The 14920-nt window shown below is 35.4% G+C and overlaps 1 protein-coding gene across 1 annotated transcript in view; it reads right to left on the bottom strand.

Moving 5' to 3' along the window:
• Window positions 1-14387, bottom strand: part of LOC107751209 (voltage-dependent calcium channel subunit alpha-2/delta-3-like) — a 48681-nt gene extending 34294 nt beyond the window's left edge. The window contains exons 1-5 of the mRNA XM_016566872.1: window positions 13995-14387; window positions 12838-12919; window positions 6598-6714; window positions 4318-4377; window positions 1418-1580 (exon numbers count right to left, since the gene is read on the bottom strand). Of these exons, the coding sequence (XP_016422358.1) occupies window positions 1418-1580; window positions 4318-4377; window positions 6598-6714; window positions 12838-12919; window positions 13995-14113 (541 nt within the window). The 5' untranslated portion in view covers window positions 14114-14387. The remainder of the gene's footprint in view (window positions 1-1417; window positions 1581-4317; window positions 4378-6597; window positions 6715-12837; window positions 12920-13994) is intronic.
• Between the last annotated feature and the right edge of the window lie 533 nt (window positions 14388-14920).

The raw sequence follows: 14920 nt of genomic DNA, 5'->3' as shown, positions 1-14920 counted from the left end.
CACCCATAGTTGATTGTTTGCTTCAGTTGCACTACCAAGGACTGAAATGCTCCAGGAAACCTCTTTTCATGCTGAGATAATCAAAATGACCACAGCTGATCACAGTTGCATCCGAAAACTGAAAAATGCTGCCTTCGCCCATTGAGAAGGTGATTAGCTACACCTGATTGAGTTTACAAGTCATCCTTTTTCCAACTCATTGATTCTGGCTTTTTATTTTTAAATTTTTTTCTGTTGGTGTTATATCTTTCACTTGGATGTTATAAGTTGCACTGAGTAAATACAGCTGGGTAAAACAAAAACTGTGTCCGTCTTCATTTCAGGCTGCAAAGCAATAAAATGTAATTATTGTAAAGTTGGGTGATTCTTTTCTATACCTATCTATACCTAATTTTGATAATACTTCATAATATTATTTTATTTTATTTCAAAAACATAAAAAACTTAATGATTCCAAACTTTTGACTGATAGTGCATATTTTATAGAACCAAGTCCTCGCCCTTCAGTTTTTACTTTTTACAATTTTTTTATATTCCATTTCCCTTGGATATATGTCACAATAGAGAAAAAAATATCCAATATCCATTTTATCGTAACTTTAAAGTCGGTATGAAACGGAAGTTGCGATTGTCTTTTCTTCTCTACTGTGACGTATATCCGAGTGAAACGGCATCTGAAATGAGAGGGCAGGACTTGATTTCGTCCTTCGGGAATTGATTGGATCGTTGGAAGTTGGGGCGTTGCTAATAAAATGGAGGCAGATCTGAATAGCAGTTTGCAGTTAGTGGTGGGGGATTTCTCTCCACTGGATTCACAGCCGACACCTAAGCATAATATAACATGTTAATATAACATGAATAAAGGTTTTATTTATTGAGGACGACGACGACGATCAACGGCACAAAACGCACAGCCCTACTTCCCAACGTTTTGAGGGGGAGGGGAGGTTAACGTTTTTGATTAAAGATTACGAGGGCACATGAATTAAAAAAAAATAATGAAGTGCACGGATAAATTATTTATAATAAACACTACAGTATTCCATTTTCAATTTTGATTTCATGGTGACTTTAAGCAGCTTGCCCCTGCTGGTAGATGGAGGAACTGCACCATTTTGTTGCACAAAGCATCTTTCTCCACTGATGACCATTCAAAAACATACACTTGCTGACAAAATCCACTTCTTGCAAGCAACAATATTTCATTATACTATAGCAGATGTTTTACCAATTCTTAAATTCTGAGAGCTCTTAAAAAGCATGAAACGAATTGATGTTTTTCTCATCCTGCTACTCAGGACAGTAAACAGTTTTAGGACTGTGCGTGTTCTTGTACTGCCTTCAACCAATCAACGTGTCATGTTGGTTGAATCACAGCTCATATTCTGTATGTCCAGGTAAAAACAGGATGCATCACCTTTATTGTACATGTTGGTTGGCACCTGCACCACGCTGAGGCTGAGGTTGACGGATAGGTTATTAAAATGATCGTTAGGTTCCAGGAGAAACTCTCCTCCCAGCTCCACGCTGTTCCCGTCTTCATCCACCTCGTTTATCAGCACTGCATTGAAATATTCATACTGTAGGAGAAAATGAACAAAACAAGTAAATATAGGGGTGTCAGGCTGGAAAAAATAAATGAAAAAGTAACAATGATAGAGCAATATTACTAATATGCATTCTATAGTGTTACAGTACACTACCATTTAAAAGTTTGTGGTCAGCAAACTTTTTTTTTTTTTTTTAAGTAATTAATACTTTTATTCAGCAAGGAAATTTAAATTGATCAAAAGTGACAGTACATACAATTTCAATGCTACAAGTGTTCTATTTCATATAAATGCTGTTTGTTTTCTATTCATCAAAGAATCCTGAAAAGAAATGCATAAAGGTTTCCACAAAAATATAAAGCAGCACAACTTTATTCAACATTGATAGTAATAAGAAATGTTTCTTGAGCAGCAAGTTATCATATTAGAATGATTTCTGAAGGATCATGTGACACTGAAGACTGGAGTAATGATGCTGAAAATTCAGCTTTGCATCACAGAAATAAAATACACTTTAAAACATTGAAATTGAAAATATTTCTTTAAAAAATATTACTGTTTACTATATTTTTGAGCAAATAAATGGTGAGTATATGAGACTTTTTACAAAAACATGAATCAATATGAATTAATAGGGATTTAACGGAGATCTGTTATGTTTAATTATCATTTAAGTATCAACTTTTGAAAAAGTTCATATTGAAATTTCTGACTTTTTTTAATGCAGACTTCAATGCAGATGTCAGTGCAGATGTCAAATATGGGCACAGTTTCAGACACTACTGTTGAGATTTGAAACTTTTGAGGGTAAAAATAAAATGCAGACATTAAACATGAGATTTTTCTTTCCTACAGGAAAACAGTCAGGTATGCATAAATGGATCAACTAAACCATTAAAAAAGGTTATGTTAATGGATAGCATACACACACACACAAACATTTCTCTCTGTTGCCCCCGTCGAACTATAAAGGATAACGGACAAAGAACATTTAGTTTGTGTCCAGAGGCCCTGCGTGATTAAACTACCTCTCACTTTACTGGACCAGAGGTCATTCTGTGAAAAGAGGCTATCTATCTGTTAGGTGAGTGTACTTGGTAACACCTTTGTGTTTACCATTAAGCGGTGTGTGTATGGGTGTATCCACTTGACTACAGCTCCTTTTGCGGAGGGGGATGCATCAGTACAAAGCCCAGCAATGACAGCTCATACCACGGCTGGGCGCTCCGGTGATACACCCCTGGAGGGGCGGAGGGGGAGCGGAGTCGAGAGGAGCGTAGCGAGACGGAGGACAAACGCTCCACACTCAGCATTTCTGACAGCACTGCGACAAGCTTTGAGGGTTATCAACAAACAGCAGGAGCAGGAGCTGCACACCCGACCGAGTCCCGGTCTCAGTGGGTTCTGAGTCAGAACTCCTCATTCAAAGAGTCACGGTCAGAACCGTTTCATCCAGACCTTTAGAAACATTCACTTTTGGCCAGACTAGTTTTTATATATGTACAGTAAGGTAGTGGGGAAAAAAATCTACAACAACAACATTTCATGACTTTTATTTCCATGTCATAAAATTTATATTTGGTGCATTTTTATACCTTTTGAAATTGTAATTGATTTCATTATTTTCTTTATTCTTTTGCATCTAATTTTTGTATATTTTGCATTTTAATGTCCTGAAGTCTTTGATCGACATCAAAATCAATAAAAATGTTCACAAAAATGTTATTTTAATAAATCGTTCTTACACAACAAAATTAATGTTTTAAATATACTAAATATACTAAATAAATATACTAAATATAATATTAAATATATATAAAAACAGCAATATTCATTTTTACAATTTTTTTTTTATATATATATCTATTGATTAATGAGCTATTCTGGTTACAAATTATTTTTGAAAGGAATTTCTTAAATTTATTCCTATAATAAATATACATTGCATTTTTAATGTCCTGATGTCTTTGTTTGACATCAATAAAATGTTCAATCAATTGCTAATTTGCTAAGCTATATATATATATGTTAGGCCTACAAAAAAAATAGTGAATTAATAAGTGTATAAATATGACTGAATGTGAGTTTGGAGATCTAAAATAAACATCCTTCTGTTCAGCAAAAACTTTTCTGTTATAAAAACAACAAAGAAATGTAGAGACCGCAAACAGACTCTTTCACTATAATTAGTTATGTGAATAAAAAAAATGTATTCCTACGTATAACAGAGTGAGTGCATGAATTCATTACTGAGGGGGGATACCATTATTTTAAACGTATTTTGCTTCAGTGAATTTTCAATTTGTCCCTGAATAGCGCAGCCAACGTGGAGTCATTTATCTTAGTCGGAGTGTGGAGGCCGGATAGAGGGGAGGGCTTCCAGCACATAAATATATATATAAATATAATTCACTTCAAGAACTAAGCTGGAGGTCATGTACAGGACATTTGCATAAAGTAGGGCCACAAGATTACGGCAAGGAGTGCGAGGGGCTTTACCATGAAAACATCTCCTAAGAGTCTATTCTAAAAAACACAATACAATTTCCTATTACACTCTATGAAATATCCATGGCAACAGGAATATTTTTTAAATGAATATGCATATTTTAGATGTGTTTGGATATTTCTGATACCACAGGATGGAATTAGAGCAACAGAACAACTGTTTTTTTTCTTTGTTTCTGAACAAAGAACTGTCCATGGTTCTGAAATCATCCCATATAATACGGCAAAACATACTGTACAAGTGTACAAACTCTCTCACCTGTAGGTCAGGGTTTTCCTCATGCTGGAGATGAGCTTCCTCTGCTGCTTCTACGAGCCTCTACATATGAGTAACATGATAGAGAAAACAGCAGAAACTTAGAAGAGATGATTGATGGCAACACACACAGATTTCTTCTTGATGGGCTACAGGAGCTTTCAAAGATGCAGATATTTGTGGTAATAATAATAATAATAATAGAAATTGTATATCTTTCATATGTTTTATCAGTAAGTCATTTACAAATATATTACATTTTATAATGCTTATCAGACCATAAGTCAATGTACTTTCAAAATGCCTTGGTTTATATATGAGTTCATACATTGACTTTTAATAATAAACTGACCCTGAGAAACATTCACCGGAGAATAAAAGTGACAAGCCCTGTCATAAATACTAATGATTAAAAGTTAAATAGTCATAATCAATTATTGATGAAAGTAATTGTGTAAGTGACCTCTTTAAAGTAAAAACGTAACAGTTTAGTTTACCTGCTGTTTGCAAACAGGTAGTATTTCACGTGGCGGCTTATTGCCTTGCGGCAAACACCATGTTGTGTGTGCGTGTAAAGGACAGTGCATGTTTTGTTGTCATTGAAAACTGCTGGCATGCATTTTTAGTTACATGGCGGTATAATTGCTTCCAACCCACAAAGCGCTTTAGGAAAAATAATTAATACTTGTCGTATTTCGAGGAAATTACAGCAACATAACCAAAAACGAGGCTTTGTGCCAATTTATAAACACCCTCTAGAAGTATAAGCCAAGCTGCCCTGTAAAATATAATAATAATAATAAAAATGAGGTTATGTTCCTGAAAAAAATGTCTTTATGCATGTCAGCAAAAAGTTTTTTTTTTTTATTTTTTTTTTTTTTACTGTCTTTCTGTTTTGACCTCAAAAGACAATCAAAACAAAAGGCTGTGGGTGGGTTGCGTGTACTTTTCACACAAATACATTTCAATCGCCTCATTAACCACAAAAGCTAAAGCATGAGGTAGTTAGAGCGCGTATTTTCACCTGAAGGAGGTAACCATAATACAGTAGCCTACGACGCTTTAACGCTTCCAGTTGCGATTATTATCAGTTTGCACTTTAACAAACATGACAAATTAGCATTTATGGCTTCAGTAGAGATTTAAATCTTAAATATTTTCTATAAAAACGCTAACGTGTACGCTATTTTGTCTAAAAAGTCGAATTGACGCTTAGTTAGTTTGTTGCTGAACCGTAAAAGATTACACCCTTATAAATAAGCCGACAGAGTTACTTTAAGAAATTGACACCCCTGAAAGACAGTTTATAATTTGTTCTTTAACCACCCCGACGGAAGTTCTGCATATTATGCATGAACACTTTTTAACAGCTTGCAGAAGAATATTTCAGTCAAATAAGTCAGCGCGCGATTTTCTCTGTCCCACCTGAGCAAGTGAGCAAAAAAAGACGACATCATTTGTAATTTTATTATAGATTTATCATAAAATAAGTAGGCTATATAACAAAAACATTAGTTTACAAATTATTTAAGTTAGATCAACTATTTGCGCGAGGCATCGCGTAAATTGCCAGTAAAAAAACATTCAAAAATAAAATCACTCTGGATTCAAACACGAAACAAACATTTAAATGATGTCTTCCTGTAGTTGTATTATTTTGAAACGAAATAAAACGTGCTGCAATGCAATTGGATTTCTGTGGTATAAATTGCATCGACTCCCTTCAAATCCGACAAACGTGTACATTTATTTAGCCAAAATACGCGCATGCTTTTTATCAAATCAGTATGCAGTTGAAAGCTACAAACGCATGAGGTGTATTTCATGGGTTTTACCTTTCATGGCAAACCGACTCCATTGCATCATAAAGTGACAGTGTGTATCTGCAGGAGTTAGATAAGCCTATCTCCTCCACACACTCCACACACACAGGCAATTATAGCCTGGACCGCGTGTGTCCCTCTGAAGAATAACGGTACGAGCAGGTTATAACGGGAAAATCTATATGTTCTTCTATATAGAAGGGAGAAGCTTTAATCGAGAGGCTTTTTAAACGTTAAATAAAGCTGTTGCGGCTGCAGCATCCAATACATGAGTGATGGAAAATGCTGACTGAAACAAAGGAATTCGTGCAAAAATCATACAACAGTTCGAAAAATATCTAGCTAACAATAATAATAATAAAATAACAAACAACTTATATTAACAAATTTATTTAAAAAAAAACAAAACGGAAAGTCGCATGCTGAGCATTTCAAATGATTTTCCTCCCAAGTTACTTACTCGTGTGGCCTCCGCTTTTTTCCGAAAAATTTCCTCCATATTCTGCGCCAGATTTTTCACCAATTTTGCGCCGTCGATCTCCTCTATTCGCACCGATTTCTCATATTCCTTGTATTTCTAAAGAGAAATAAATAAATGCTAGATGACGTTCTGTGGAATTAATACATCAAATAAAACAATACTTAAAATATTTTTAATGCAGCTTTGTATTGTAATAGTGAAAGTATTGCATGTATTAGCACAATTAATACAAAATACAAATATAAATGTATAATACAAAAAGAATACAAAAATAAATGTATTCATCTCTCAGACAAGTACACTGGAAACAGGCTATAACAAAAAAGTAGCAAATAGAAATTAAATAACTAATTTAACTGCATTCATATTTGCACACGTTAATACAGCAGACCATTTTATTCTTTACTTCTATTTATGCTGTGTGCATAAATGCTGTGTGTGTGTGTGTGTGTGTGTGTGTGTGTGTTTCACTGTGGTCTGAAGAATCTCAAAAAAATCTCAAAGGACATCTTATTAGAAAGTCTCTGCTTTGTTTATATCGAAAGAAAATCATAAAAATCTTCTTCAAAGATCTTAAAATTCAGCAAATTCAGACATAAAACTCAAACTAAACTCATAAACTCAACACATTTAGCCCCAGATCTATTAACAAGTGCTAATGATGACAGCAGGAAACCAATAATCATCTTTTCTTTTGGTCTAATGGATAGTGTGATACCTCCAAACAGGAGTTTAACAAATCAAAGTCCATCATGACAAGTTCATTTGTCAGTGATCAGTAAATAGTGATGAACTGGGACATTTAGACATATGCCAATCTGAAGGAGGCAGTCATGTGTGGCTGTGGAAGATGGAGGGATGAGACAAATAGAAAAAATAATGACGAGAGACAGTGATGGAGAGACAGGAGATGGTAAGAAGAGGCCTCTACAAGTCTCCGTGACCTACGGTTTGCATTGTCTCTGTTGTTCTCATTCGAGTTAATGCCACAAGTCTTCAGATAAGCGGGCCATAGTGTGCTTCTCTCTGACAGCGGCCTCTCTGATTGGCTGATAAGACAAATCCTCTCTAGATAACGAGCTCAATCTTGTCGCTGTAATTGGTGGAACTGCTACTGCAGTGTGCATTATTGGTGGAGGCAGAGCATTGTGGGTGGGCCGCTTTGGGGAGGATGGGCAGGGCTTGTCGAAAGGGCCACGCATTGTTGGAGGGTAATTGAAACGGAGTCAGAATTCAGGAGAAAGATAATAAGTTGTCAAGCCTGGGCGAGTCTGGATAATGAACTACACTTCAGACAATGCTGAGTCTGCAGTACAAGCGACACCTGAAGCAACGGCATTGTGATATTAGACTATTCAAACACACTTAGGCATCCACGCCTGCAGGCTTACACCACTCCACTCAGAAAAAGCCTTTCTGATGAAAATAAGTTTGGATCAAGTGAAACGTGGATGTAAAATTCATGAAGAAACACACTCAATTCACAAAACGTGTGCCACACAGCCTTTCTGATGAAAAGTTAACATTTCCAGCAAAATATGTGTTTGACACAGTCCTTGCACCTTCTAAAAAAGCCTTTTTGATAAAGACCTAATATAAAAACAGATATATAATTTATATATATACATTTATCAAGACAATAGGACATATATCCCATGAAAACACACACTCACACATCTTAGATCCAAAAATTTGTCCCAGACAGTCCTTTTAACTTTAAAAAAGGCCTATCTGATAAGTTTCCAGTGAGAAAAATGGATAAACATATAGCTCTCATGTCTTTTTTAAAGAACACAGGAGATCAATTTCAAACACACACACACATACTCACACAAATCACTAAATTAAAACACAGTCCTTTGTTTAACACAGTCCTTTTAACTTTTTAAAAAAGACTTTTGGAAAAAAAATTTTTATTTAATTGTCTAGTTTTATCAGGACAACAGGAAATAAATCCCATGAAAACACAAAGACCCACAGATCCAAAAACATTTCTCATACAGTCCTTTAAACAACTTTTAAAAAGGTGATTAAAATAACTTTCCACTTTCCAGTAAGAAAAGTGAATAAGCATTCATATCTCTCAGTTTTTTTTAAAGACAACAGGACATAAATTGCATGAAAACACACTCCTGCATTTTTTTTTTTTAAATCTAGCTTTATCAAGACAACAGGAAATAAATCCCATGAAAACACACAGACTCGTACATCTCAGATCCAAAAATCTGTCCCAGGCAGCCCTTTTAACTTAAAAAAGGCCTGTCTGATGAAAATAAGTTTCCATTGAAAAATGGACAGGCATACACATCTCTCTCATGTCTTTTATTAAAGACAACAGGACATAAATCCCGAAAACACACATTTTTGCAAATATCAGATCCCAAAACGTGTTTCACTCAGTCCCTTTAACTTAAAAAAAAAAAACGCCTTTCTGACAAAAATAAAATAAAAATCCAGTTAAAAAAAACAGACAAGCATACTGTACATCTTAGTTTTTTTTTATTTTTTTAAAAACAACAGGACACAAATCGCATAAAAACACACTCTTGCACATCTAAAATCCCAAAACATGTTCAACACAGTCCTTTCAATAAAAAAAAATGCTTTATGATAAAATAAGTTTCCTGTAAGCAAAACAATCTTGCTACTTCTTCTTTTTTTTTTTTTTTACACAAGACAACAGGACATCACATTGCATGAAAACACACACTCTGGCACATCTCAGATCCCACGACATGTTTCTAATACCGACACCCCCTTCCACACACACACACAGATCGCAGCACCACGCAGCAAATGACCCCTTTAAGAGAGAGACCATGGAGGGTTATTGAGGCGGAACAGTTCATTTCACGCCTGTCCGGCCTCCCCACCCCTCACCCTCCATCCAGGCACCCAAAAAAGCCATAATCAAAGCCATTAATGCTGCGTTCATCAATAGCTGATGATCACCCCACCGATTCAAAACACTGTAGCGAAACAGTCCCGGGGAGTGTCCCGGACTTCTGGACAAAACCGCTGAACATTAACAAGCTTTCCCCATCATATTCTCAAGATGCTACAAAATTATTCACTGTAAAAATGCTTAATGGTAATGTATTTGTACAGTCTGTTATTTTGTTGCGGCGATGTGGAAATTTCACCAATTGAAAGCAACAAAGGGTGGCATTTGTATGGCTGTTTTTCTCCCCCTTTGTGTAAAAATCAGGTAATTTTGCATAACAAGCTTAATGATCACTCTTAACGATCCTCCTTAATGAACCGGCCTGCTGCCTCATCCCTCCCTTTCTGCTTCCAGCTCTTCAGAGAGACAGTTTATTGGCCCTGAGCCCCACCCATCGGTCACGCCCACTGAGCAGGATGATGGGAAAAAGTGCAAACATACGCAGAAATGGCAATGAAGAGAGAACACAACTGGCTGGGACATTTTACAATGTGTGTTAATGTGTGTGCGCGTTTAGGTTGATGAAGATGACTTTGGGTAGAACAAGTTCATTATTGATGCTTATGGCTGAATCATAAACCCTCACCTTAAAGGCATAGTTCACGCAAAAATGAAAATTGTGTCATTTTTTACTGATCCTTACGTCATTCCAAATCGATATGTTGTATTTTTGCATGGGAAACTGAAGAATAGATAAACAGTTCTACTGTAACTGATTACATGTAATCTGGATTACATAATTAATACTTGCATAATTAAATTACATAATTTTTTCAAATACCCATAATTAGATTACTTTTGTTATTGATTATATTACATGTTATTCACACAATGGCAGTAAACCGTTAAACTTTTCTTTGAAAATTTTGAAATCTTTAATATTTTTCGTTCTGAAGCCTACTGCTTATTTACTAATATAAAGGATTGAATATATTCCTCTTTGTATTTTTATATCAAATTGGTACAAAATTAATCTAAAAGTAATTCATAAACAGTCAGATTATGTTACCTAAAATGTGTAGTCTAATTATGTTATCGACTACATGTCATGTAATTTGGAATCAGTAACGTATTATAATTCGTAAGTAATCTACCTAGCACTGATTATAAAAAATCTTCACTCAGCTCTTTTTTAATACAACTTACAGTGACCACATCTGCCAAATTTGTCTTACAATCACCAAAAAATAAAAAATAAAATAAATAAAATAATAATAATAAAAATTGTCCATACAACTCATGCACTATATTTCATCCTTCTGAATCATAAAATTTTTTGGGCAAGGAACAAATGGAAATTTCAGTAGTCGATATCTGATAATCTTCCACTAAGTCATTAAGTTTCATTGGTTTTTGTGTTTTGTAATGAACATGGTGAACTAACTTGCACAATGGAAAATGAGATTTATCAGTAAATAATATCCAAAAAATAAATATATATAAATATATAATAATAATAATGAAGAAGGTTGGGAACCAAACAATATTGAAGCCCTTCCATATGGACAAAAAATAAATAAATCACTGAGACATTTCTCAAAATATCTTATTTTATGTTCCTCAGAAGAAAGTAAGTTATACAATTTGGGAATGACATGCAGATAATGAAATTAATTTAAATTTTTGGGTGGAGGATCCCTTTAAATTTTAGTCTGTTTCTCACATTAAGCTATTTTATGACTTTGGAAGACTTGGAGTTTAGCATATGGGTCATATGGACTAGTTTATGTTGTCTGTTTGGAGCTTGACAGACATGGTTACTATGAACCGAACAGTAAAAGCATAAAAGCAAATGGTTTTGGATCAACATAAGGGTGAGTAAACAAAGAGAATTTTCATTTTTGGGTAAATAATTCTGTTAACAACTATGCAAGGTAAATCAGCCACATTGGTCTCGGACCAGTGGATAAATACAACACCGGTAATGGCTCTGACTACACTATAGATTTTTTCTGTAAGTAAGGGCCCTGTAGCTAAAGATAGACCCCAAATCTCAGCATTAGTTAAACAATCAGTGTACTGTGTGCAGAAAAAAAATAACAAAATTTTATTGAATGTCTCTATCATTGTATCCTTCACAAACACACACACAGATAGACACCAACATAGACACTTATATACCTCACTAACATCGATGAAAACTGTAATAGTAATAAAGCTTGAGTTTCATTCATTTCTGCTGTTTTATAAACAGACTCAGGCTAGTTCAGTTAAAGAGTCACGCACACACATTCTGTGAGGAGGTAATTACGACGATAATATGTGCACTGATGGTGAGAGCTGTGCTCTTATCTCACACCAACACTGAGAGACTTATTAATACTTCAGAGAGAGAGAGAGAGGGTTATCTAAAAACATCCATCACTGTTTTTCCTTCAATAGAAACCGAGAGGAAATGAAGTGTGTTCTGTAGTATATAACGCCACCGCATAGTGCATTCAAACAGCAGTAATAGCTACAACATGGTACAGTGGAACAAAGAAACCAGGTGGAGACCTTTATCTGCAACATATCAGCACAGATATGAACTTTAATAATAAAATATTAATATTGCAATGTGTGTATGTGCCTTTTTTTCTCTTTTGACATAGTGTTATCAACATTGAATTAATGCATAAATATAAACCATCTACAACACCTCACACCAATAAGACTTCATAATATGAATGGATATGAATGAATAAATAATACATTTAAAAAATAACACAAGGGGGATATTATGGCATCAAATGGCGTCTGCTTTATGTGCCTGTGTCTAATTTCCCTGTTTTTACTTCTTTTAATTTTCAAAAGAACATCACGATTTATTTAATCATTTCAAAACGAACAACATTTATCTCCAAATGCCTTAAATCTCAAAAATGTGAACCCGATGGCCAGAAAAAGATTTGAAGCACTCAGTTCATAATATCAGCTGCCACCGTGTGGCTAAAGTGCGTAGTGCATCATCAGACGCTCCTTTGTCATTTATAAAGAGACACACATTCGTTCAATTATTCTATTTGTCTATTCCAGCTAGTCCTACACAGGTGTTTAGATGCAAAAGACAGATCGGGGGGAAAGAAACCGAGTGTAATGGGCCTTATCCAAAAACTCCCTCTCCTGCTCTCTGACACACACATCTCAGATTATACACCTGGATGTTGTAAACCAAAGCCATCTGTATTCTTATGAGCCAAGAAGAGGTGTGTGTGCCAATGCAAGTGTGTGTATGTGTGTGTGTGAGAGAGACAGAGAGAGAGAGAGAGAGAGAGAGAAAGAGAGAGAGGAAATACCTTCTGTAAGAGCTGAGATCCTGAGTATTTTGAAGCTATTGATTTTATTTCACCACCAAATGCTGAAGCCCAGAGTTTCACCCTGTTGGTAGAAGAACCTATTTAATCACTCAAATTAAAACACATTATGCCACCATTACAAGTATTAGCAATAATATAATGATAGTTCAGGAGTAAAACAGTTAACATAAGTTAAAGCAATAACTGTTTATAATCATTGCATTCTATATGAGCATATAGGAGCATGGGGGTTTGTAGGTTAATCCACATTTTCATCCCTTATGATTCTCATTTACTGTATTTCAAACAACAACAACAACAACAACAAAAAAGTTCTTAAGCCATAAAAGCTTATATTGTATTTTCCTTCTACACTATAAAAAGTGAAAACGTGCATTCCAAATAATCGTAAGGAACTATTTATACCTGATCTTAATCGTGACTTTCTTTAATCATGCCTCTTAATAATGACTTTCATTGGTGTAATGTAATGTAGTGAGGCTGATTATATCATATTACTGCAAATTATATTTGGGGTTTAAATAAAATCAGTGGATTTAGCTGTTATCACATGAAGCATGTTTTTGCACACTTCAAATTTTTTTTACTGTATACTTGTACACACACAACAGCAATTATCAGGGCTTCTTTTCTATATATATTTTTTTTTTACATTTAAATATTATAAAATGTGCATATATAATAAAAGCCTCTCATATTTGCACAGATAACCAGAATATTACAATAGTGCAATAACCATCACAAAGTAGTTGTAACCTCTAAGTGCACTTATGATTATAGATTAAATGTAGTTAATTTTCTGTTTTGCACACCTTTAAATATAATACATTTATTTTTTTAAAAGCCTTTCATGTTTGATTTTTAGCTATAAATTGACCATTAAAATACAAACAAAGCCATTATAAATGATAGTTTTAACCTCTCTCTCTCCAAATGTACATAGATGAAATACAACTATTAAGGCTTCTCTATATTTTGCATGCATTTATATTTAATGCAATGTGCATAAATTAAAAATGCATCTATAATTTGTACTAGAAATTTCTAGACTTTTTAAAATAAAACGACAGTATAGTTTTTAACCTCTCTTATCATGGCTTCTTCTCTATTTTGTGCATGCATGCTCTTCTACTCACACTGATAAGGGGATCTCCGGTTGGGACCCCCTTACCTCCAGCGCCGTCCAGCACGCGCTCATCACACACAAGAGGAGGCAGCGCGCGTGCATCAGAGGAATTCTCCGGTTCCGCTGCATCCTTCACCCAAAATTTCTCGCGCTGCAACGGAACCGGCGGCTCGGGCTCCCTTTAGAATTCCCCCCTCCTCTCGGTCTCTCTCCCCTCGGTTACAAAAACAGCACCGAGCGCCGATTCAGCTTCACATCTGCCCGCCCCAGCGCGCGTGCTGCCTCCGGAGTTTCAGTCTCTCCGCCCAGCTGTCACACACCCCACGACCTCCTGCTCGTGCTCTTTGACATCGATCTTTGCTTTTTATCGCTGCATTAGGGGTATAGAGAACAAACCCGGTTTTAAATGCTTATTTTGTGCTCACAGCCTTTCTCTCAGAGCTGATTATAACCAAATTAACTCGCGCGCTCTCACTACTGGCGCTGCTGATATTATGATGAACGACACTATCGGGTCAGTGCATATACTGAAGGCAGAAGTTTAGGGAGAGGAAAAGCGATTAGAAAGTCATCGAGACAGTGAGGCTCGAAATTTAGGGAGGGAGATCTAGTGCTGTTTCCTCACGCGAGCGCGCACACGAGAGAAGCTGATGCGAAACTTTCCCTCGGCCACGCGCATTCCTCCGTTTGGGGATAATTTTGCTCTGGTATCAAGCAGTGATGGAGCATATGGTTCGAAATTATGTATTTTACTTTAATATGAATCATTTATTTATTAAGAATTAAAAAAAATAATATTACAGTTTCTTATATAAACATTATTATTCATCTTGATATAAGACTAATTTTCATAGCCTATCTAACAGCAGTGCATGATTCTACATATTGGAGTTACAACTGTTTTGATCACACTTTGCAGTTTATTTAACCGGGGCT

This window comes from Sinocyclocheilus rhinocerous, unplaced genomic scaffold, assembly GCF_001515625.1.
Source record: "Sinocyclocheilus rhinocerous isolate Xijiao unplaced genomic scaffold, SAMN03320098_v1.1 scaffold362, whole genome shotgun sequence".
NCBI classification, from domain to species: domain Eukaryota; kingdom Metazoa; phylum Chordata; class Actinopteri; order Cypriniformes; family Cyprinidae; genus Sinocyclocheilus; species Sinocyclocheilus rhinocerous.
The sequence above is the reverse complement of the archived record's forward strand: the minus strand, read 5'-3'. Positions and strand labels throughout refer to the sequence as shown.